The following is a 22123-nucleotide window of genomic DNA, read 5'->3' as shown; positions in this document are numbered from 1 at the left end:
ACAAAAAGTTTAATTTTAAAAATAAAAGGGAAAGCGGGATACGGAATGCTCATTTTCCATACCCATCTTTTTATAATTTTCCATGTTTACTGCTCCACCTTATATATATCCCCTACATCCTAAATTCACACCTTTTTGTACATCCTTTTAATAGCGACCAATGTTAGAGCAAATAAAGAGAAAAACAACTAAAAGATCGACACAGGGACAGATTCAGACATAAATTAGGAACACCGACATTTTATTGGCGGGAAACAGGGAGACAAATTAGGAACACCAAAATTTTATTGGCGGGAAACAGGGACAATAGTGTGCTGGCAAAGAAGCGCAGTCATAATTTAAAGGTTTGAGCTTTTAAAAGAGTTTTTCATCTCAAAAGTATTATAAATAGATTGAATACAATAATAACAAATGGTCTGTTACCTAGAATTAATCTATACAATTGTTGCTCTGATATTAAATGTACTTTCACTTTGTCAGCATGGCTACTTTCACTTTATATGATTATTTGATTAATGGTTGTTTTCTTGCAATGGGGTTGCAAATTATCTTATGGGTGATTGTAGCACTTCAAAAATAGAACATTGAGGTGTAAAAAAGAGTTTTCTTTTATTGTTCATTGATATAGCAGACTTATAAGAATTGAGACTTATATGAGGGGGGATAGAACCTTTATCAGGACTCCGGGATAAAGTGTTTTTCTGCTTGGGATTTCGGGATTGTCACTTTCGGTCCGGGGATTATTAATTTCGAATATCGGGACCTCGGGATTTCGTGTTTTTAAGCCCGGGATTTCGGGATTTTGAGTTTTTAAGCCCGGGATTTCGGGATCAGCACCCCTCCTACCCTCCCTCTTATATTGCCATGGTTTCACTGACATTTTAAAATTAGTTCTTGTTTTTATCTTTTATATTATTTAATTTTGAAATACTTTTCAGATATGACATACCAGTGGAATCCTTTACAGTATCTTAAATCAGAGTCGGGTGAGAATTATAAAATATTGAGGAAACTTAAGTTCAATAGGTTACACACCATTTTTCTGATAGCCTATTAGTCTGACAGCCCATTGGTCCGACTGTAGGATTTAATAATGTCCCCAATGAAAAACAGTCCACCGGACATTATTTCCTAGTAAATATGGTCTCGGGACAATCTTTACTTATTTATATGTGTCCTGGACACATTTTTCTATGAAAAAGTGCCCTCAGGTATGAAAAAGTGTCCCTGAAAGTGGACATAATTAAATACTATACTTCAGTTATAAGATGTCCACTTGGACATTTTTTCACACAACATTTTTGTCCTCCTGGACTTTTTTTTTATATATATATATGATTAAATAACATTCATTCCTAAGTTATATTACTAAATGTATTCTAATCTATACTTGCTAATTTTAAATACAGTAATTTTGTTACTTTAACAAGAATTACTTCAGTTTTCTCATTGGCATTCATACCATGCTGATGTTCTTATAATATATATTTACAATTGTTCAAAATGAAATAAGTATTACAGATGTAGGTAAACAAAATAATTTCATTTTTTAAACTTCATGTCAAACAATTAATAATTGAATAACAAACATTTAAATCATTAGAAATATTTATATATATTTTCTGTATTCCTTTCCATCCATTTTTTATTTTGTTTATATTAATCAATCTCTAATTAAACTTTCTTATTTTATTAAAATTCAAGCATAATAAAACATTATAATGACCATTGTATTACTTCCCTTGGAGGACATAATTTGTTAATAATAGTAGGATTTAATAATGTCCACCATGAAATAATTAATGTCCTGTATTTCATAACATTCTGTAGTCAAGTGGACACTATTTCATAGATATTGCTATGACAATCTGTCCACTTAGGGGACAATAATCCATGGCAATGGACATTATAGAATACCTAAATTCTAGGAAATAGTGTCCATGTGGACACAATTTCCAAGGACACTTTTTTGCCTTACACGACAACCCATTGGTCCGCAAACCCATTAGTCCAACAACTCAATATTTCGTCAACCCATTACTTCGACACCCCTTAATAAGGGTTGACGTAAATCCGACAACCCATAACTCCGACACTTATCAAGTATATTTGTGATTTTAAGGCCTTTTATAGCTGACTGCAGTATGGGCTTTGCTCATTGTAATATATATATAGCCATGATAGCTGTTAATTTCTGTGTCATTTTGTCTTTTGTGGAGAGTTGTCTCATTGGCAAACATACCAGTGTTTACCTCATCTTCTTTTTTTTTTATATCATATATGCAAAGGTTTGCTATTATGATCATGAAGTTTTAAAAAAAATTGACATTGGAGGTAATGATAAATTTTGCAATAGAAATGGTTGCATTGCTTAAGTCATAAGAAACCTCAAATAAAAAAAAATTAGTGCATATGTTTTTTTATAACTGAATGGATAGTTTTCCTTATAAAACTTATGTACATATACTTTTTTCTGAAGAAAATTCTTTAATATATTCATATTTAGAGGAAGTTAACTTTATTTTAATTGCTTCCTTCCAGGAAGTAGTTCCCCCCGACATATTTTCCATATGCAAAGTGACCTAGCTCAGTGTGACCTATCTCGTAAAAATTTGGTGATCACAATACACATGTATGTCCTTAAAAATAAACTATTATCTGAATTTACATGTTAAACACGTGCAATTTCCATGCTTTTTGTTGTTTTTTTGTCGATTGTTGACAAACAGGTGACAATCATAAAACTTTTGCTTCAAAACACAAACTTTAAACCTGCAATATTTTCACAACACTGACTGATTGAAAGAAAAATTGACGATTATACGAAATTTACACTAAAAAATTGATAAGACTAAGTTAATAATGTTTGTATGCATTGGTTCTTGACTTGGAAGATCATTATTTTTCACCGGTCACTCGTTTCTTATGACTTTTAAACCACAATCAACCTATTAAGTGAGCATGAACTACAGAAATACAACAACAGCAAACGGACACAAATAATCTGTATTTACCAAAACATAAAGAGACAAACGCGCATATGTGTGAGATTCCAGAGAAACAAAATCAGTAACACTAAAAGTCAACTTGATAAACATTCTTGTAAATATTTGCTATGATATGAATTTGATTTTAAATTTCGATTATCTCCCATGTGCCTTTAAAAAAACTTAGAAGTAAAATAAATGTAAAATATTATCTATCATCAAGGCATTATATATATATCTAACAAATTTTATACCTAAAAAAAATGTACTTGTGTCAATTTTCCTGATGCCTCGCTTACAATCTCATTGATTGACCCTGTCATAGACTCACTCACTTGCTACTTATATTGCTGTTCTTTATCTTGATGAATAACCATGGTACTGAGATTTTGATTGCTGTTTTTCATGATGAAAGTATCTGGAAGATATGAAACTGAGCGAATGTTGTTTTGATTGATAGTTGGGTTTTATAAGAAAAATGTAGATATATCCATGTTTCCCAAAAACAATATTAAATTGTTTTATAGATTGCTTTCGTTTTATTTTTTCCCAGATGATAAATTAGCTCTGGTAATGCTGAACCAGCCCCTTCCAACTGACAGGAAGATGTTTACAGTATTATGGAATAAAGGTACACACACAACTCTTATATTTGATGTTCAGTGATCATTCAGTTTGATTCAAATCAAACCTCATTTGCCATGATTAAGTTATATATCTTCCAACATATCAGAAAACAGGAGCACTGAGAGGTTTCATTTTAATCAGACTGGAGATCACTGCGGAACAGGTTAATTGGTCTAACAGCTGAACTTATTTATTTACTCTCTTTATAGTATGAATTTACAAAGTAGAACTGCAAAGTCAGTGAAATATCTTCATTCACCATGAAAAATTACTTATAAATTGGTTCAACACTGTTTTGTGTAATTTATATGTTCTTCTTAATTGGATAAACGCTACTTTAAGTAATTTAACTACTGTTACTTTTAATCGTGGATCCATACCAATTTTCTTTTTCTCTTTTTGAACCACAATTTTAAATGTTCAATGAGGTACATATTTGCCATTGGGGTGTATTCAGACTTTGACAAAACCATGCAATCTAATATCAAAAAAGATGCAAGATTTTCTCAATCCATGAACAAAATTGTTACCCACAAAAATAAATGAATCCACTGTGGTAAATTTATTATTTTGAGCAATTTTAACTACATACATAAAATTAAGAATGGAAATGGGGAATGTTTCAAAGAGACAACAACCCGATCATAGAACAGACAACAGCAGAAGGTCTGACACCAATAGGTCTTCAATGCAGCGTGAAATTCCTGCACCTGGAGGCATCCTTCAGCTTGCCCCTAAACAAATATGTATACTAGTTCAGTGATAATAGACGTCATACTGAACTCCAAATTATACACAAGAAACTAAAATTAAAAATAAATGTATATATATATATATAAAATGTAAATTGTTGTAGCATTGCTGAAGGTGGCAGTTGATGGAGGGGCCAACCATTTATACAACACACATGTACATAACAGAGAGAAATATCTACCAGATCTCATCACAGGAGATTTTGACTCAATCCAACCTGAAGTCAAAAGTTACTATGAAGAACAGGTTTGAAATTTATTAATGTTTGCAATGGTTTGTTATCAACAAGTTTGGACAGATGTTTTTCAAAACCAGTCCTTGTTATTGGACTATGAAATGATGAATAGTTGTATAAAGACAAATAGGGTGCAAGTTAAATCATTTAGAGTTGAGAACAGGCAGGGTCAGAGGTAATTTGGTGTTTTCAGGGTTGACTGGTCCAACACTAAGGTATGGCGTCTAGCCTGATTTAAAGGGTTGACTCACGGTCTAACATTAGGGTGTGACATAGGCTTTCTGATTTAAAGGTGGATTTGTCCAACACTAAGGTTTAGTGTCTGCATCCAGCGTCTGAATTAAGGGGCAGAATAGCTCATCTATTACTTCTAATATATATAGGTCAAAGAATGGCCTTCAGCATATATGTCCATCATACTGTCCACACCTTATTGGGGACCTCTTACAGGTCTCTGGACTACAAATATTAATTTTATTGTTTTGTATTTACTTTGAGATTAAAAACATAATAATTTTATATTTGAAGGGATGATAAAAATAGCTACAAAAAATTGTTATTTTGCTCGATCAAAGGAAACATAGATGGATTTCTGCACAAAATCAGCATTTTTCTTTTTCTTTCTGTTTGAAAAGATTTGCACTTTGCATGTAAATCTTGTCTAATTCATTAAATTATATTTTTTTAGTTTTGAACATTTCCCTGTATCGTGATCAAATTGGAAATAACTACCCAAAACTTCATTTCTTGGTGAAATATGAGCTATAATGTATTTGCTTTTCAAAGTCCTATTAAAAAGTCCCAATTTGGTCCTTTTCCTCAGAAAATTCCTAATTTAAATAAATTGTTTAAGTATAAATGGTAGAACTTGTAAGCTCTTAAAGTTAAAGGTCAGTGTGTCAGAGTTTTTCTTATTACATTTGTTTTTTGTGTATTGTAAAATAGTTGTGATTTTTTTTGTATTTATAGAATGTAGAAGTAGTAGCAACACCAGACCAGAACTTTACAGATTTCACTAAAGCTTTAAAGGTAGCATCTGATAAGATAAAGGAAAAAGAGGTAAGAATTGATTACTGGAAATTATTGGGTGGATTTATTATGATTATCAACAAAAGGACAAACATGTGAGATTAATAATTGAAATTCCAGAAAATTCTGCCTACAGTTTTATATATCTAATATCACAATGCGAGTTCTTCTTATTGAGTTACTCACCTAGTCTCATAATTTAAAGTTATTAAAACTCTCAAAATAATATGTGAATTTACAGTACATACCTCAAACATTTATGTACATATTAGGTCATGTGAACTTTTTTTTATTCCTTATTCATTATTTATTTCATAAATTTAACTTTTCCAGTCAAAAAATATTTTTTAAACCCCAAAAAAGGAATATTTCATTTGGATTACATTTTAAATCATATCAGTACCAAAGTACTGCAGAGTGGAGGTCTGATTTGTTAATTCAAACGATTATTTTTTTTCTAAACGTCTTCATGACACATCTATCTATTAACAACATGACTGATTGAATATATATTGGTGTTTATTGTACTTTCAACAATTGACCATAACAGGATTTTTTGGGTAAAGATTGAATGAAATGAAATGAAATCTGATATATAAATCTTCCAAGGCTTTTGTTACACAAAATATAATGCATTGATCATGGCAATCTATACATCCTATCCATGAACATTTCCAGAAATTTATTAGTGTAATATTTGCTCAGATATTCACACCACAAAATGATGTTTCACCTGTCAAGAAAATTACTTAACTTTTGCAAGGTGCAGAAATCTTGTATCTGTATTTGGAGTTATCTCCCATTGTCCAGAATTTTTGTTGAAATAACTACAACCAATGCTTCATACAATGCAATATTTAATTTTTCTTCCCACAAATAAATTAAAGCAATCTTTACCATTCAATGCTTACAAACACTTTGTTTATTGATTGTCAAGCTAGAAATCTTCAGAACTGGCAATTCTTGTCGAAGTCCAATGTACTTTGCCAGGAGCAGGGTTCAAGCTTACAAAATCTATTATCATTAAATGATTTATAAGTAAAACTTTTGTTTTCAGATAAAAGTTGTTATTGTGTTGGGATCATTTGGTGGACGACTTGACCATATGTTTGCTAACATAAACAGTGTATATGAAGCCAGTGAGATAACTGATGCTCAGATTATCCTGTTATCAGTTGATACTGTAGCATTTCTATTACAACCTGTAAGTACACTTTATAAAAGTAGCATCATAAATTCAAAATTCAGATAATTTTAATCAGCCTCTCTCAATTTTCACATCTGGCTGAATATCTTACCTTAATTTTAACTTCATGAAAAACAGGTATTTGCTGAATTATACAAGTACAGCGTAACCTGCCTAATGCGACACCTAAGAATTCAAACATCCTGCTTTAACCGACACATTTTCATGGTCCTAAAATATGCCTATCCTTGCATTAAAATCTGAGTATTCCAACACTGATTAATCAGACATTTTTTTTGGTCCCCTAGTGTGTCAGATTTGGCAGGCTTCACTGTTATAACTGTTCTACATAGATATAAGAAGATGTGGTATGAGTACCAATAAGACAACTCTCCGTCCAAGTCACAATTGTAAAAGTAAACCATTATAGGTCAAAGTACGGAGTTGGCCCACACAAAACAGAAAGCTATGAATGCCCTAAAATTGACTAGTGTCAAACCATTCAAACAAGAAAACCAACAGTCTAATCTATATGAAAAAATAAGAAACAAGAAAACTTGTGAACTTTATCAACAAATGACAACCACTGACCAACAGATTCCTGCCTTAGGACCAAGGCTTCCAAAACGGTCTTATATTCCGGACTTGACCGAAACTTTCATAAAAAGTCCGGCTGCTCTCAGCCTCAAACGGTCAAATAGAATTGTTTTTTTATTCAAGGCATTTTTCATAAAACGGTCATTTCAATTTTGACCAACTTTCGATCATTAAAAATGTCCGTTTGGGTTTTGGACATGTCCGCTTGGGCATACTATTTCTCAAAGATATTTCGGTCATAATTGGGTTTATTACAACAGATGCAGCATATTTTAGATTCTTTGAAGTGTCTCAGTTAGTCTAATTCTTTGGGAACGTAAATGTCCGGTTGGTCTTTAGCTTGTGTACATCAATAAAAAGTAGAAAAAACACGTTTTCTTTTATTTAAATAACAACAAGCTGTCAAACAATTATCCCTTCAATAAGTTATATTGAAGCCATAAATCATTCACTGATTACAGGTTTGTTACCTTTGACGAGGTGTCCTTAGCTTGTCTCTTTATCAATAGAACTAATGATGCATAACACTGTACATAAAGGTGATCAGGTAACGAGGTCAAATATGTAAGCGTGTACGGAGCAACATCCTATTTAATTACGCTTTATAGATATTATTTTAAATGAGCATTCAGTTTGACAAAGTTTCCTGATATTTGAAAGTAATTCTTCAAATAAGTATATTTATAAATGAATAAGTATGATATCAGATAAATTTTATTTGACCCTGTACATCGTGTAAAACAACAAGAAAAGCTTCGCTTGTGTATACCAAGCTGACTTGTCCAATGAATAAGAGGGGCGTTCTCTATTCTTGTTTTCATATTAAAAAAATATGTTTACAATTGAAATTATAAAGAATAATATCCAATTATGACAATCTCTGACTCCTATAAAGACTTTGTCTGAAATTGAACTTTATGAATCTGCCAGTCATGGGCAAACGTAAATGTTAAATTATTTATCAACTGAGTATGTTTTTATTTATTCCTTATTTTCTAAATCAGGATCGAAAATTGTACAACAAAAACAGTTGATTTGATGAAACATTTAAAAAGGTTTTACATGAAAAAATCGTCAGAACTACGTTGTATGAACAAGAACACGTGTGCGCATGTGCACAGGTGGGAAATTCAATTATGCATCCTACATTTCTTCAAAATTCTAAAACTATCATTGATACCTGTACCCAACGTTCATTTCAAGTATTTTGTTGAAGAAATATTAAATGTGGAAAGAGCTTCTTTGCTCAGTCGTGCTATGTAAACGTACACGGATTTAACGTATCCGTTTATGGTCCATGTTTTACCATTGTCAAGTCAACATCCGGTTTTGAAAAATGTGACTTTAAAAACGAAAATGAAGTTCTAGACAACGTCAATTTGCACAAATAAAGAGTCTAATGCAGATACGAACACACTGATGTGCAAACTTTGAATGATGCAATGCCAATTTTAACAGTTCATGTCAGAACATCAAATTCATATCAAAGTAAATTTCAATATCATTTTTAATCTAAATTTATGTCATTCATTGGGATGGCCATCTGATTACCATAATTGCCTTTAGTGACTTAGTCTTGGGGATTAAAATTCGGATCAGATATAAAATGTCCGGCTGGCTCAGAAAAATTTTGGAAGCCCTGCTTAGGACAGTTGCACATTTTCACCAATTTATTCAAAGTTTTGTAGCAATACCTGATGTTCTGGAATTTATGCACCACTTTGAATAGATGGTGGCCTCTGGCTTGCAGGTTGGATTTTTGTCTCTTTGACATATTCCCCATTTTTTTTTAGGGTAGGAAAACAGTATGTGAACCATAACTGGTTAAATGAAGGCATACATGCCAACTCTAGTTTTGAGTGGGAAACTTCCGCTCAAATGACGAAATCTCTTGCTTGACGACACCCTTCCACGCTAAAGAAAAGGAAAAAACTTTGTATAGGCTATAACCATATGTAAATAAAGAAATATATCTTTTAACTCTTATGTGTTTTAGAAAAAGAATATGTTAACTAAACAGATGATAAATTTCACTTGAAAATGTTGTTTGTGCAAAATCTTCCTCTCAGCTTTCATAGCTGAGGACAGGGCTTTCCATTGAAGCCGGTCACTGGTGGAAATCCGCCGTCTACGGTGGCTTCAAGTGCCGTCTACTTCACTGACAAAAAATATAAATTCAAAAAGAAATAAATATCTTTTTCAAATGTTTACAGGCAGCCAAGAGACGTATTGTCCCAAAGTCGCTGTCAGACCATAATAAATAATAGGTTTGTTTGCCCAAACGCTACCTACCCAGAAAAAAGCTGCCTACTCAAATTCTTTTATTGTCCTGAATTGAAGAAGTTTTTTTTTAATCAAATAGGCATGAAGAATAATAAACATCTGATACTTCAATTTCTTTTTTTGAAAAAAAAAAAAGAAAATGCCTACAGTACCTACCCACTGTCTCAACCTTTGGGTAGGGTTTGGGCAAACCAAATTTTTTTTAAGTGTGGCCTCACGATAAACAAGGATGAAAAGTCAGTGTTTACCTTCGGCTAAATATAGTTCACATTAATTCAGGTCACTGATTGGTTGTGTATTTAAAGTGAGAATGCATTGTTTCTTTTCAAAGATAACAAGAGAGGCGTTCCGGTGGTCATTGAAAGATGACAATAGAGATCGTTCCGATGGTCCTTAACTTGTTGGCTTTTTTTTGGCTTTTAAAACGTGGAGACAATCAGAATTAGGATGACAATCTTATGTTATGGAATAATATCAGTCAAATTAAAGAAAGTGTAGTAGATCATATTGCTCAGAATCTGGAAAACAGTATCTTTTGAAGTTCATTTTTCAAAGCCCATGTGGTGTTCACAGAATCAAGGTCAAAAACGAAAGTAGAATATTGTTGACTCTACCTCAAATAAATAACATTTCCAAATGATTTATGTATCCGTCTTATTGAACAGTTTACAAAAAAATAGAAAATCAGAGGATATATCAATTTTCTGTCAATGCTTGAGAAATAATTGTATGATTTAAATACGTGTAACAGTCTTTAGAGAGAAAAGGGGGGTAATTTGTTTACAAATGCATGTAGTTATGCAAAATAAATCAATCAAGATTTCTAACATACTGGATTATTATGTAAATAAAACTACTTTAAAAGTAAATGAATTTTAAGCATAAGGTAATAAAAATTAAAAAAAAACTAACATAAAAAAAAATGAATTTTCTTTGAGATTTTTTTTCTTCTTTTTTAATTTCATACATAAAAAATGGTCATTTGAAGAAAAAAAATTAGGTGCCAGGAGATTGCCAGAATGCAGGATTTTGCTCTATTTATGGCAGAGCTTCTAGGGGCTTTGAGTGGCCCCCAGACCCCCTGCCGTAAGGCACCAAGCTTACAGCTTGGTGGGCATCCAGCTTCGCCGAACACATGTTACAGCTGCATATAATTTTAATTGAGTCTTCTGCTTTTATTTCAAGGGAAAGCCCTGTGAGGGGGAGATCTCCCTCTTTGAAGGTGTCAGAGGTTGGCAGGTATGTGGAGGTTAACAAATAATTGTGATAAATAAATGATTATTTATTTTAAGGGACATCACTCTATCTCAGTGGACCCTCGTGCTTGTGGAGAATGGTGTGGACTAATTCCTGTAGGAGAGCCATGTAATTCTGTCACCACAACAGGTCTCAAGTGGAATTTAGGTATATTTATAACCATGATAAGGTCCATCAAACATTTATACATTGTTTTACTTTGGGTTCATTTATTTTTGTGAGTACCAATTTTCACTGTATACAAAGCCTACAGAAAAAACCCATTATTCTTTGAACATTTTAATTTGTGGTTCACCTGTACCCACGAAACCAACATAAATTGATATCCAAAGAATGATTATGAATCAGCAGTATGTTTTAACATATGAACGTGGTTAATAAAGCATTTATTGTATTAAATTGTTAAAATATGTTCACAAGACAATTTCAGAATCTATAACATTAAGAATTCTAATATGAAAAAAAACCCAGAAATTTCAGTGAGACTACAACCAAATCAAGCATAGAATAGCTTAAGAAGTAAACTGGCTGGTTTTTAACAATAAACAGATGTCTTAACTATTACAGCTGAGACATAGTGGCAACAGCATTCACCTTCATCTCGCCTCAACAAAATGTAAAAATTACGTTTTGAGTGTTTTAAAAATGAGTATTTCTTAGGTGAACAAATATTGTATCTCCCTCAGGTATGGGAAAAAATAGATGTATAATACTGTTACTTCAGAAATAATTGTGTGCATTTATTATTGCGATTTGTGATTTTAGACTAAAATGCAATTTTTTTTTTCTTCAATATTTAGAAAAATCCTGTTCAATCCATAATATAAAAAATTTAAAAATGCGAGTTTAAATTATTGCGATTATAACCCTGTCGCATTTTTTCGCAATAATAAAAACATTGCAATAATTTCTGAATTTACAGAATTTTTTATATTCTAAAAGATGTCTAAATTGAATAAAATGTAACTTCAGAAATTAATTATTTGGAACATGACATTTTAGTAGGAATTATAATAACTTGCAGATAAACAAAGATTAAAATTTGGAGACCTCATCAGCACATCAAATACTTTGGAAAGTGAAAGTACTGATGTTGTTATCGTGGAAACTGATGCTGCACTTTTATGGACCATGGGTATCATACCTGAGAAGGTTAGTTGGGTTGTTAAGGTCTATTTTTTATGGACCATTTATAGGCATTATGTTTTCTGGTCTGTGTGCGTCAGTTCATTTGTTTGTTAGTCAGTCCGTTTGTCACGCTTCAGGTTAAAGTTTTTGGTCGAGGCAGTTTCTGATTAAGTTGAAGTCCAATTTCCTTTAAACTTAGTACACATGTTCCCTTTGAAATGATCTTTCTAATTTTAATGCCAAACTACAGATTTTTGTTATAAAAAAGTTTTCAGTGTTTTATCTTGAAAACTATTGTAAATATAGAAAACTTAAGAATAATGAATAGGACCAACAAGACATTAGATCTACAAACAAGTCAACATGCACTCAGTCGTCAGTTGAATCTTTATATAGGGGTACTGCCCTTAAAATACTATTTCTACTTGGGTTTGATGTTTTCCTCAATATTCTGGAAAAATATTACAAAAAGAGTGAAAATTTAGACTGGATATATGATCAAAGAGTTGAGCCCTCAAAAAATCACCAATGACTTAAATCATCAGTCAACTCCTTGTAGGAGTTATTTCCCTTTATTAAAATTTGTATGCCAGTTTTCAGATCTGTTTGTCAACCTGTCTATAGTCTGTTCCTAATCTGGTTCAAGTTTTTGATGAAGCTAAAGTCCACTCAATTTAAAACTTGGTACACATGTGCGTATGATATGATATTTCTAATTTTAATGCCAATTTAAGTTAGAGTTTTGACCCCAATTTAATCAGTTCACTGAACATAGAAAATGATGGTGAGTATGCAATATGGATGCATTCTTGTTTAAGTAAAGTTGATCAAAAGATTCCCTTTACAGGTTGATGAATTTTGCCGATGAATTTTACCCATTACTTTTAATTAATGGGTAAAATTTAAAAATTTATAATATACATAAAAGACAGAAAGAAACTTAAAACAGGGGCCTGGTTGAGCAAGCAGTCTAAGTAGTTAAACAACTGTACCACTAGCCTATCACCACTGAGGTTTGGAGTCCAGCTCTGCATGTAGCTGGTGCATTCTGTTCCAATCTTATTTGACTCCAATTGCCTGTTTTCCTGATAAGATCATTGGTTTTATCTTCACCAATAAAAACTGACTGATTGTGCTGAAAGAGGTGTTAAAAGAGAAACAAATCAATCATTCAATCCATTTTAATACATAGTTGAGCATGAATCTGTTCAACTAATTGTGATTTGATTAAAGTTACTTCTTGGTTGCAGGTAATTTACAAAATTTTCAAGAAAAAAGGAAATGAGTCTGACAAGTGTATAGTTGATCTGGCTTGGATGCTCCATCCAACTGCAGATTATGAAGAATATTATTCTGAAGATACAGAAGACTTCTGTCCTTACTTTGATCTCCATGGAGTATTATATTATCCATTAGAACATTATTGTGAAGAACAAAAGAGAGCTCTTCAGACGGAAATCTTTTCATCAAGAGGAGAAAATATATACATGGCTTATAATAATTTTGGTCTTGAAGGACCAGGTTATCTTTTGATTAGGCCTAAACATTCTGAGAAAGTTTTAACACCACTAAGAATTTTGGACTATATGAAAGAAGGTTTTGAATGTGGGACTACTGAATATATGCTAAAACAAAGCGGAAATCACGTTTTTATAGAAAGTGTGGAAATTATAAATTTGTCGAAAGGGGACATTCTTTTCAGTATTTATTGTGGTTCATAGTCCAGGAAATGAGACAGTTCAGCCATTATTATTTAATCTCATTGGATACATTATGTTATTTTATATTCATAAAATGTGTTATCAATAAAGGAATTATTTAAAAAGATTTATTTCACTAAAACTATAAAATTTGCATAAAACAGTTTCTCTAACTCTATGGAAATTTATCCCTTTCCGAACCCATTGTATAAAAAATTTTAATCAACGTGTGGTTGCTGGTGATCTCAAAAGATCATTGGACGATTTTGAGGGTCATGACCTTTTTAGCTAACTGAATGAATCAAAATACAATAACAGGTGTTAATGAAATAGACAACTTCGTGCAATGTGAAAGGCACTTGAAGGGGATTTTCGGTTAACAAAAAAAGAAAATGTCTTTTTAATCATTAGAGAAACAGATTCTTACATAGTTACTCGTGGATTATCGGATTTATCCAATCTCGATAGTTAAATTATAAATTTTAAAGTCCTTGCTGAGGCGGCTCGGACTTTAAAATTGATAATTTAACTATCTCGATTGGATAAATCCGATAATCCACTGGTATCAATGTAAGAATCTATATATATACATTTAGGTTCGTCAATTAATAGTTTGTGGAATAATGAAGAAAAATATCTACTTTTTAGGAATGCAAGTAGATTTAAAAAAAAACTGACATTAACTAATTGTTTGGCCATTTGTAGTACATGTTTATATATTTAGTCGAAAAAGCGAGACTAAGCAATCCTACATTCCGTCGTTGTCGTCAGCGTCCACAAATATTCACTCTGTAGTTAGTTTTTGAAATTTTGATAACTTTCTTAAACTATACTGGATTTCCACCAAACTTGGACAGAAGCTTGTTTATGATTATAAAATAGTATCCAGAAGTAAATTTTGTTAAAATTATATTTCATTTTTGTCGAGCCTTCGACTTTAGTCGAAAAAGCGAGACTAAGCGATCCTACTTTCCGTCGGCGTCGTCGTCGGCGGCGTCCACAAATATTCACTCTGTGGTTAAAGTTTTTGAAATTTTAATAACTTTCTTAAACTATACTGGATTTCTACCAAACTTGGACAGAAGCTTGTTTATGATCATAAGATAGTATCCGGAAGTGAATTTTGTAAAAATAAAATTCCATTTTTTCCGTATTTTACTTATAAATGGACTTAGTTTTTTCTGCGGGGAAACATGACATTCACTCTGTGGTTAAAGTTTTTAGAATTTTAATAACTTTCTTAAACTATCCTTGGTCTGAACCAAATTTTTGACAGAAGCTTGTTTATGATCATAAGATAGTATCCAGAAATAAATTTTGTAAAAAAATAAATCCATTTTTTCCGTATTTTACTTTTAAATGGACTTAGTTTTTCTGCAGGGAAACATAACATTCACTCTGTGGTTAAAGTTTTTAAAATTTTAATAATTTCTTAAACTATCCTGGGTTTGTACCAAACTTGGACAGAAGCTTATTTATGACCATAAGATAGTATCCAGAAGTAAATATTGTAAAAAGATAATTCCATTTTTTCCGTATTTTACTTATAAATGGACTTAGTTTTTTCTGCGGGGAAACATGACATTCACTCTGTGGTTAAAGTTTTTAGAATTTTAATAACTTTCTTAAACTATCCTTGGTCTGAACCAAATTTTTGACAGAAGCTTGTTTATGATCATAAGATAGTATCCAGAAATAAATTTTGTAAAAAAATAAATCCATTTTTTCCGTATTTTACTTTTAAATGGACTTAGTTTTTCTGCAGGGAAACATAACATTCACTCTGTGGTTAAAGTTTTTAAAATTTTAATAATTTCTTAAACTATCCTGGGTTTGTACCAAACTTGGACAGAAGCTTATTTATGACCATAAGATAGTATCCAGAAGTAAATATTGTAAAAAGATAATTCCATTTTTTCCGTATTTTACTTATAAATGGACTTAGTTTTTTCTGCGGGGAAACATTACATTCACTCTGTGGTTAAAGTTTTTAGAATTTTAATAACTTTCTTAAACTATCCTTGGTCTGAACCAAATTTTGACAGAAGCTTGTTTATGATCATAAGATAGTATCAAGAAATAAATTTTGTAAAAAAATAAATCCATTTTTTCCGTATTTTACTTTTAAATGGACTTAGTTTTTCTTCCAGTTAACATTACATACAGTCGGCAGTTTAAGTTTTCAAACATTAATTAGATTCATTAACTATCCTAGATTTTTACCAAACTTGGACAGAAGCTTCTTACAATCAAAAGATAGTATCAAGAGGAATTTTTTTATTTATTTTTTTCCTCATTTTTTGTTGAGCCTGCGATTTACAGCAAAAGTAGGCGAGACACTGGGTTCCGCGGAACCCTTACAAATTTTTTCTGTATTTTACTTATAAATGGACTTAGTTTTTTCTGCGGGAAAAACATTATATTCACTCTGTGGTTAAAGTTTTTAGAATTTTAATAACTTTCTTAAACTATCCTTGGTTTGTACCAAACTTGGACAGAAGCTTGTTTATGATCATAAGATAGTATCCAGAAGTAAATTTCGTGAAAAGATAACTAATTTTTTCTGTAAATGGACTTAGATTTCCCCCCAGTTAATAATGGTTAACATTACATACAGTCTGCAGTTAAAGTTTTCAAAACATTTACTAGATTCATTAACTATCATAGATTTTTTACCAAACTTGGACAGAAGCTTCTTACAATCATAAGATAGTATCAAGAGGAATATTTTTATTGATTTTTTTCCTCTTTTTTGTTGAGCCTGCGATTTACAGCAAATGTAGGCGAGACACTGTGTTCTGTGGAACCCTTGCAAATTTATTCAGCATTATTGTGTTTTAAGAAATATAAGATAAATTTATCTGTATTTGAGGATATTATGCAGCCCAAATCTTAGGTTAATTAAGTACATTGAAGAACAATAAGATATTTTGCATTTGATGGTAAATGCGGATAACCCTTTAAAAACCCTTCAAATAGAGTGGAGAAGACATGTGAAAAACTATATGTTATTCCATACTGCATTAGATAAGATTTGACATCTCCAAAGGTAACAAAGCAAAATCTCTGGAAATACCTGATTCAGTTCTTGACTTAATTTAAAAAAGATGAAGATATTGTTTCTTACAAATCATGTGGCCAAGAATGGCTTATGAATCATGCATAGATTTGCATTCATAGGTATGTATATATAGATGTAATATTTTGGTTGTCATATTATTTCCACCGACAACAAATATAACTTCAGAGAACTTTCCTATCCTAGCCAAAGAAAAGAGTTCTTTTTGCTGTTATCCATAGTTTGTTTTTTGAATTGAATAAGAGCTGCCTGTTGACCAAATGTTTTTTTAATCTTCTCCTTTTTAATGCATTTGAAATGGAAACAAACTTCATTGTTGAATTGTTGTACATCTTTGTTTGATAGATAATTGTCTCACTGGCAATTATACCACACACCATAATGTTTTATATTGACATATATATATAACCCATGGCAGGTCCTTAATAGAATTTCCTGATTTCCTTCTGATTTGTGGGAGAGTTTTTGATTTTAATTAAGGTTAAAAAGATCTTTTGGAAAACTGATGACCAGTTTCATGTTATATTAATAAAAAGAAGATGTAGTATGATTGCCAATGAGACAACTGTCCACAAGAGACCAAAATGACACAGACATTAACAACTATATGTCACTGTACCGCCTTCAACAATGAGCAAGGCCAATACCGCATAGTCAGCTAGAAAAGGCCCCGATAAGTCAATGTAAAACAATTCAAATTAGAAAACTAACGGCCTTATTTATTTAAAAAATTGAACAAAAAAAAATGTGTAACACATAAACAAACAACCACTGAATTACAGGCTCCTGACTTATGTCCTTCGCTGGAAAAGTTTTTCAATTATGCTTGCCTTTATGATGTTATTTACAGAATGAGCAACATGAACATCACCAATCTCAGGTGCTTCAGAAGGGTAAGAAGATCCTGCTCCACACATGGGCACCCATTATGTTGTTCATATAAGTACAAACCCAGTAATACTTAAGTAGGATTTCTAATTACAGGAAGAAGATATAGTTTACCAGATGGCAGAAGGTGTGACAGATGAAGACATCCTCAAGCGTGCTTGGATGACCGTGAACTCTGACATAGACGATTATTATCCCGAAGATCAAGAAGACTTCATTGAAACATTCACTCTGCATGGTGATGTTGAACCTTTACATCGATACTGTGATCCCCAAAGAGAGGCTCTTCTGACGGAAATCTTCAAGTCTAACGACAACAAAGTCTATGTCTGTTATGAAGGTTGTATGACCGACCTTGAACCAGAACAACTGATAAAAGGAAGTCTATTAGTGAAGTCACCGGAGTTGACAGATCAGATTTTAACTCCACTTAAAATACTGGAAAAAATGAAAAAGGGATATGAAAATGGAAGTACATATGACATGTTGAAACGAAGCGGAGATCATATTTTTATTGAGGATATTGAAATTTTTAATCTATCAAATGGTGATATTCTCATAGACATTACTTGTGGTTCTTAGGAATTTATCTGTATGGTCTAACTACATTGAAGTGCTTAAGTCTCCTAAACAAAGTTTCAAACAAGACAACTAATTTCATTGCAACTAGTTTGAATTTTTCTATTTAAAAGATAGTTTAACAACAGAGATTTTTATGAACTTAGATTTATATTCATGCTAATGATGCTATCTAATGATGCTTTGTAAGAAATTGGCTTTACACTTTCTTTTGGTGATAGAAGTTAAGTCAAAACAGAATAGTCAAAAGGGACAAGTATTTTTATTTTTTTACAAATACAAAAGAGTAAGATAATGCATTTTATTTAAATTTTTACCTTTGTGAAACCACTGTGTTAAATGCTTTTAAAGTTTTTTTATGAAAGTTATGTATGAGTGTATAATGCAGTTATTGAAAGAAATGTGTACAAATCAAGAGATTTCTAAATGTTGTTTGTATGGAAGGAATTTTTAAGATCACACTAAAGATTTGTTTAGTAAAGGAAAGGACTAATCAATTGTTTTATAAATTTTTGTTGGAAAATAGTCATTTTTGTATTTTTTTTGTTATTGTTTATTTTTTTACAATATTTCTTTGAAGAATTTACAATATTTGTTATTTTTTTAATTGTCAAAAGATTTGACAAGTTTTTAGTGTGTTTTATTGTTAGATATTTGTATTAAGAATTTTTTTAATTATTTTCATTAATTGTCAAAGAAATGGCAATAATATGAGCATTTTGCAAGACTTCTTTACTTTTCACATTACAGTTATATGGAATAAGATGTTAACACATACTATTGTTTAATGCATCTATAAAATAACTGGTCTTCTTTTGAAAAAGCGCAAAACCTTATTTGAATATATAGTGACAAGTCCTTAAAACTTTACATTTCAAACAGAGTCAAGAATGTTATATAAGTACATTAATCAGAAATGTTTAATACTATCAACAGATGCCGATCAGGTCTTTTTTTTATATTGTGTATATCATAAATTTGATTTTTCGAATTTTTAATGTTGCTATATTTGTTTACAGTCGTAACTATAGAAATCTGTTCATTTCTCTTTTGTTACAAATAAGTTTGAATTTGCCACAGTGATACTATAAATACATGGCAGTGGCGAATCCAGGAATTTTCATAAGTGGGGGCCCACTGACTGACCTAAGAGGGGGCCCACTTCAGTCAGGCTTCAGTGATTCCCTATATAAGCAACCAAATTTTTTATTTTGATCTGCGATTAATTTGGCATTGATAAAATATAGACTATACCCGTAGCCTGGGGGGGTTTCAGGCGGCGACCCCCCCTTGAAAACAAATTAGCACTGTTAAAGTCAACATTCTGTTCAAATTGTGTCTGTTAAAGTTGAGTTTGGAGTCCAAATCCCCCTCCCTCAAAGATTCGTGGCTACAGGCCTGTAGTTTTATCATATTTAAGGGCATACGATACAGTTTTGATCCTGTATTTACAAGTTCATGAAAATTTGCATATAGGCTATTTTTTACCTGATTAAATCAAATATGTAATAAAAAATATACCTTCATGTGCTACTTTTTGAGTAAAATGAGGTCGAAATTTTGTATATTTGCTCAAAATTCAGATTTGTGGCCGTAATTTCTTTTTCGAAAGAAAGACATAACTTTTTTGTTATAAAAGATAAACACAAATTGTTGTTTGTTAAATAATCAGTAATTTCTGTATTTTATAAATACCCTAAAAAAATGTGCAATTTTATATTCAGAAATAACTTATATTTATCAAATGTTAATGAATTGAGGAAAACACGTCATTTTTTACTGCATGTTTATCAAAATTAAAAAAATTCCTCTATTTACAGTTTTATAAAATTTGGGTCACATAATCTCCCTGGAAATTGAAACAAAATGCCGTTTGGAAAAATAGGGGTCCATGAACTCGTTTTCAAATTAAATCAGTTTGAATGATAAAAATCGGTCGAAAAATGCATCTTTTCCCGATATGTCACAGTTTGACGTCGAGAAAATAACAAATTACGTTAGCAACGTCATTACCTTCCCTGTAACTGTATCGTATGCCCTTAACCTATAAATATCTAAAGAACTGACTACTGATAGTTCACTTTACAAAATAATGGCTTGCAAGACCTGAACATAGAAATGTAAATTTTAAATCCATTTCATACTGATATCTATAGCTTAACACATCTCTATGGTTAATCATGATTTGAAGGAAAACTGATAAGACCTTGTCAGCTTATTACTGTCACCTGACCTTGACCTAAAAAGTGCTAGGTTCGTTTTAAGGAAGTATGTTTTTTCTAAACAAACAATCAGTGGTTGTCATTTGTTTTTAGTTCATTTTTTGTACATATATTTGGCTGTTAGTTTTTTCGTTTATCATTGTCATTTCGTGGCCTTTTACAGCTTACTATGTGGTTGGGCTTTGCTCATCGTTGAAGGCTGTAGGTGACTTATAGTTGTTAATTTCTGTGTCATTTTGGTCTTTTGTGGAGAGTTTGTCTCATTGGCATAAACATTTCAAGTAGTCTTCAAACTGCTGTTTTTCTAGTTGAATAGTAAATTCATAAACAATCAAAGATTGCCTCAACTATGAAGTGTCTTAGTGATATTCATTGTGCAGGATAAACTAGAAATAATGTTTGTTCTGTTGGTACTCAATCACAAATTCACAATGACAGCAGTGCTGGTGATTGTCAATTATAAGAATTCTATTTGGCGAATAATTCCTGCAGTAAAGCATCATAGTTTTCCAACCGCTTGCTCAACATAATATCGGAAGTGATGATGCCTCTAAACACACGAATGACGTTCACCAAAACCAAATTTTTTGACCGAAATGCATGGAACTTAAACTTAAAAGTTATTTATTTTCACTGGAAACTAAATTCGCAGGAAATAGTGTTTGTGTTTGGTTTTTTTTTATTGTCATTGTTTTGTTGTCTCATTGGCAAATCCAACAACTCTTTTCCCATCACTTTGCGTCCATCGTTAACTTTTACAAAAATCTTCCCCTCTGAAACTACTGGGCCAAATTTAACCAAACTTGGCCACAATCATCATTGGGGTATTTAGTTTTAAAAATGTGTACGGTGACCCGGTCAACCAACCAAGATGGCTGCCATGGCTAAATATAGAACATAGGGGTAAAATGCAGTTTTTGGCGAATAACTCAAAAACCAAAGCATTTAGAGCAAATCTATCAGGGGTATAAATGTTCATCAGGTCAAAATCTATCTGCCCTTAAATTTTCAGATGGATCAGACACCTTTTGTTGGGTTGCTGCCCCTGAATTGGTTATTTTATTGAAATTTTAATGTTTTGGTTTATTATCTTGAATATTATTATAGATAGAGATAAACTGTAAACAGCAATAATGTTCAGCAAAGTAAGATTTACAAATAAGTTAACCTTACTGAAATGGTCAGTTTACCCCTTTAGGAGTTATTGCCCTTTATAGTAAATTTCCATTTTTCGTAAATCTTAGTAATCTATTACAAAAATCTTCTCTGAAACTTCTGGGCCAAATTAATCCAAACTTGGCCACAATCATCAATGGGGTATTTAGTTTAAAAAATGTGTCCCGTGACCCGGTCAACTAACCAAGATGACTGCCATGGATAAAAATAGAACATAGGGGTAAAATGCAGTTTTTGGCTTATAACTCAGAAACCAAAGCATTTAGAGCAAATCTAACTGGGGTAAAATTGTTTATCAGGTCAAGATATATCTGCCCTTAAATTTTCAGATGAATAAGACAACCCTTTGTTGGGTTGCTGCCCCTAAATTGGTAATTTTAAGGAAATTTTGCTGTTT

At 31.8% G+C, this 22123-nt stretch overlaps 1 protein-coding gene across 2 annotated transcripts; it reads left to right on the top strand.

The window, feature by feature from the left end:
- The first annotated feature begins 239 nt into the window (after nt 1-239).
- LOC134692811 (thiamin pyrophosphokinase 1-like) lies at nt 240-19277 on the top strand. 2 transcript variants are annotated; one of them, XM_063553383.1, is made up of 9 exons: nt 240-344; nt 939-986; nt 3541-3618; nt 4471-4613; nt 5572-5661; nt 6689-6835; nt 10990-11101; nt 11979-12106; nt 17846-19277. In XM_063553383.1, exons 2-9 carry the CDS (start codon nt 941-943, stop codon nt 18329-18331), a joined length of 1230 nt encoding a protein of 409 aa, XP_063409453.1. In that variant the 5' UTR covers nt 240-344; nt 939-940; the 3' UTR covers nt 18332-19277. The 2 variants fall into 2 exon arrangements, with proteins under 2 accessions (XP_063409453.1, XP_063409454.1); XM_063553384.1 differs by lacking the exon at nt 17846-19277 and adding an exon at nt 13333-13843.
- The last annotated feature ends 2846 nt before the right edge of the window (nt 19278-22123 follow it).

The sequence above is a fragment of the Mytilus trossulus genome, chromosome 12 (assembly GCF_036588685.1).
Source record: "Mytilus trossulus isolate FHL-02 chromosome 12, PNRI_Mtr1.1.1.hap1, whole genome shotgun sequence".
Lineage (NCBI taxonomy): Eukaryota > Metazoa > Mollusca > Bivalvia > Mytilida > Mytilidae > Mytilus > Mytilus trossulus.
Note: the sequence above shows the minus strand (reverse complement) of the source record. Positions and strands in the feature narration are given on the sequence as shown.

What these genes read in the sequence shown, in the direction of transcription:
- LOC134692811 (XM_063553383.1), top strand. Translation starts at nt 941, where the DNA reads ATGACATACCAGTGGAATCCTTTACAGTATCTTAAATCAGAGTCGG. An exon ending in AAAGTTACTATGAAGAACAG is followed by an intron (nt 4,614 to 5,571) that starts GTTTGAAATTTA and finishes TTGTATTTATAG; the next exon opens with AATGTAGAAGTAGTAGCAAC. An exon ending in AGGTCTCAAGTGGAATTTAG is followed by an intron (nt 11,102 to 11,978) that starts GTATATTTATAA and finishes AATAACTTGCAG; the next exon opens with ATAAACAAAGATTAAAATTT.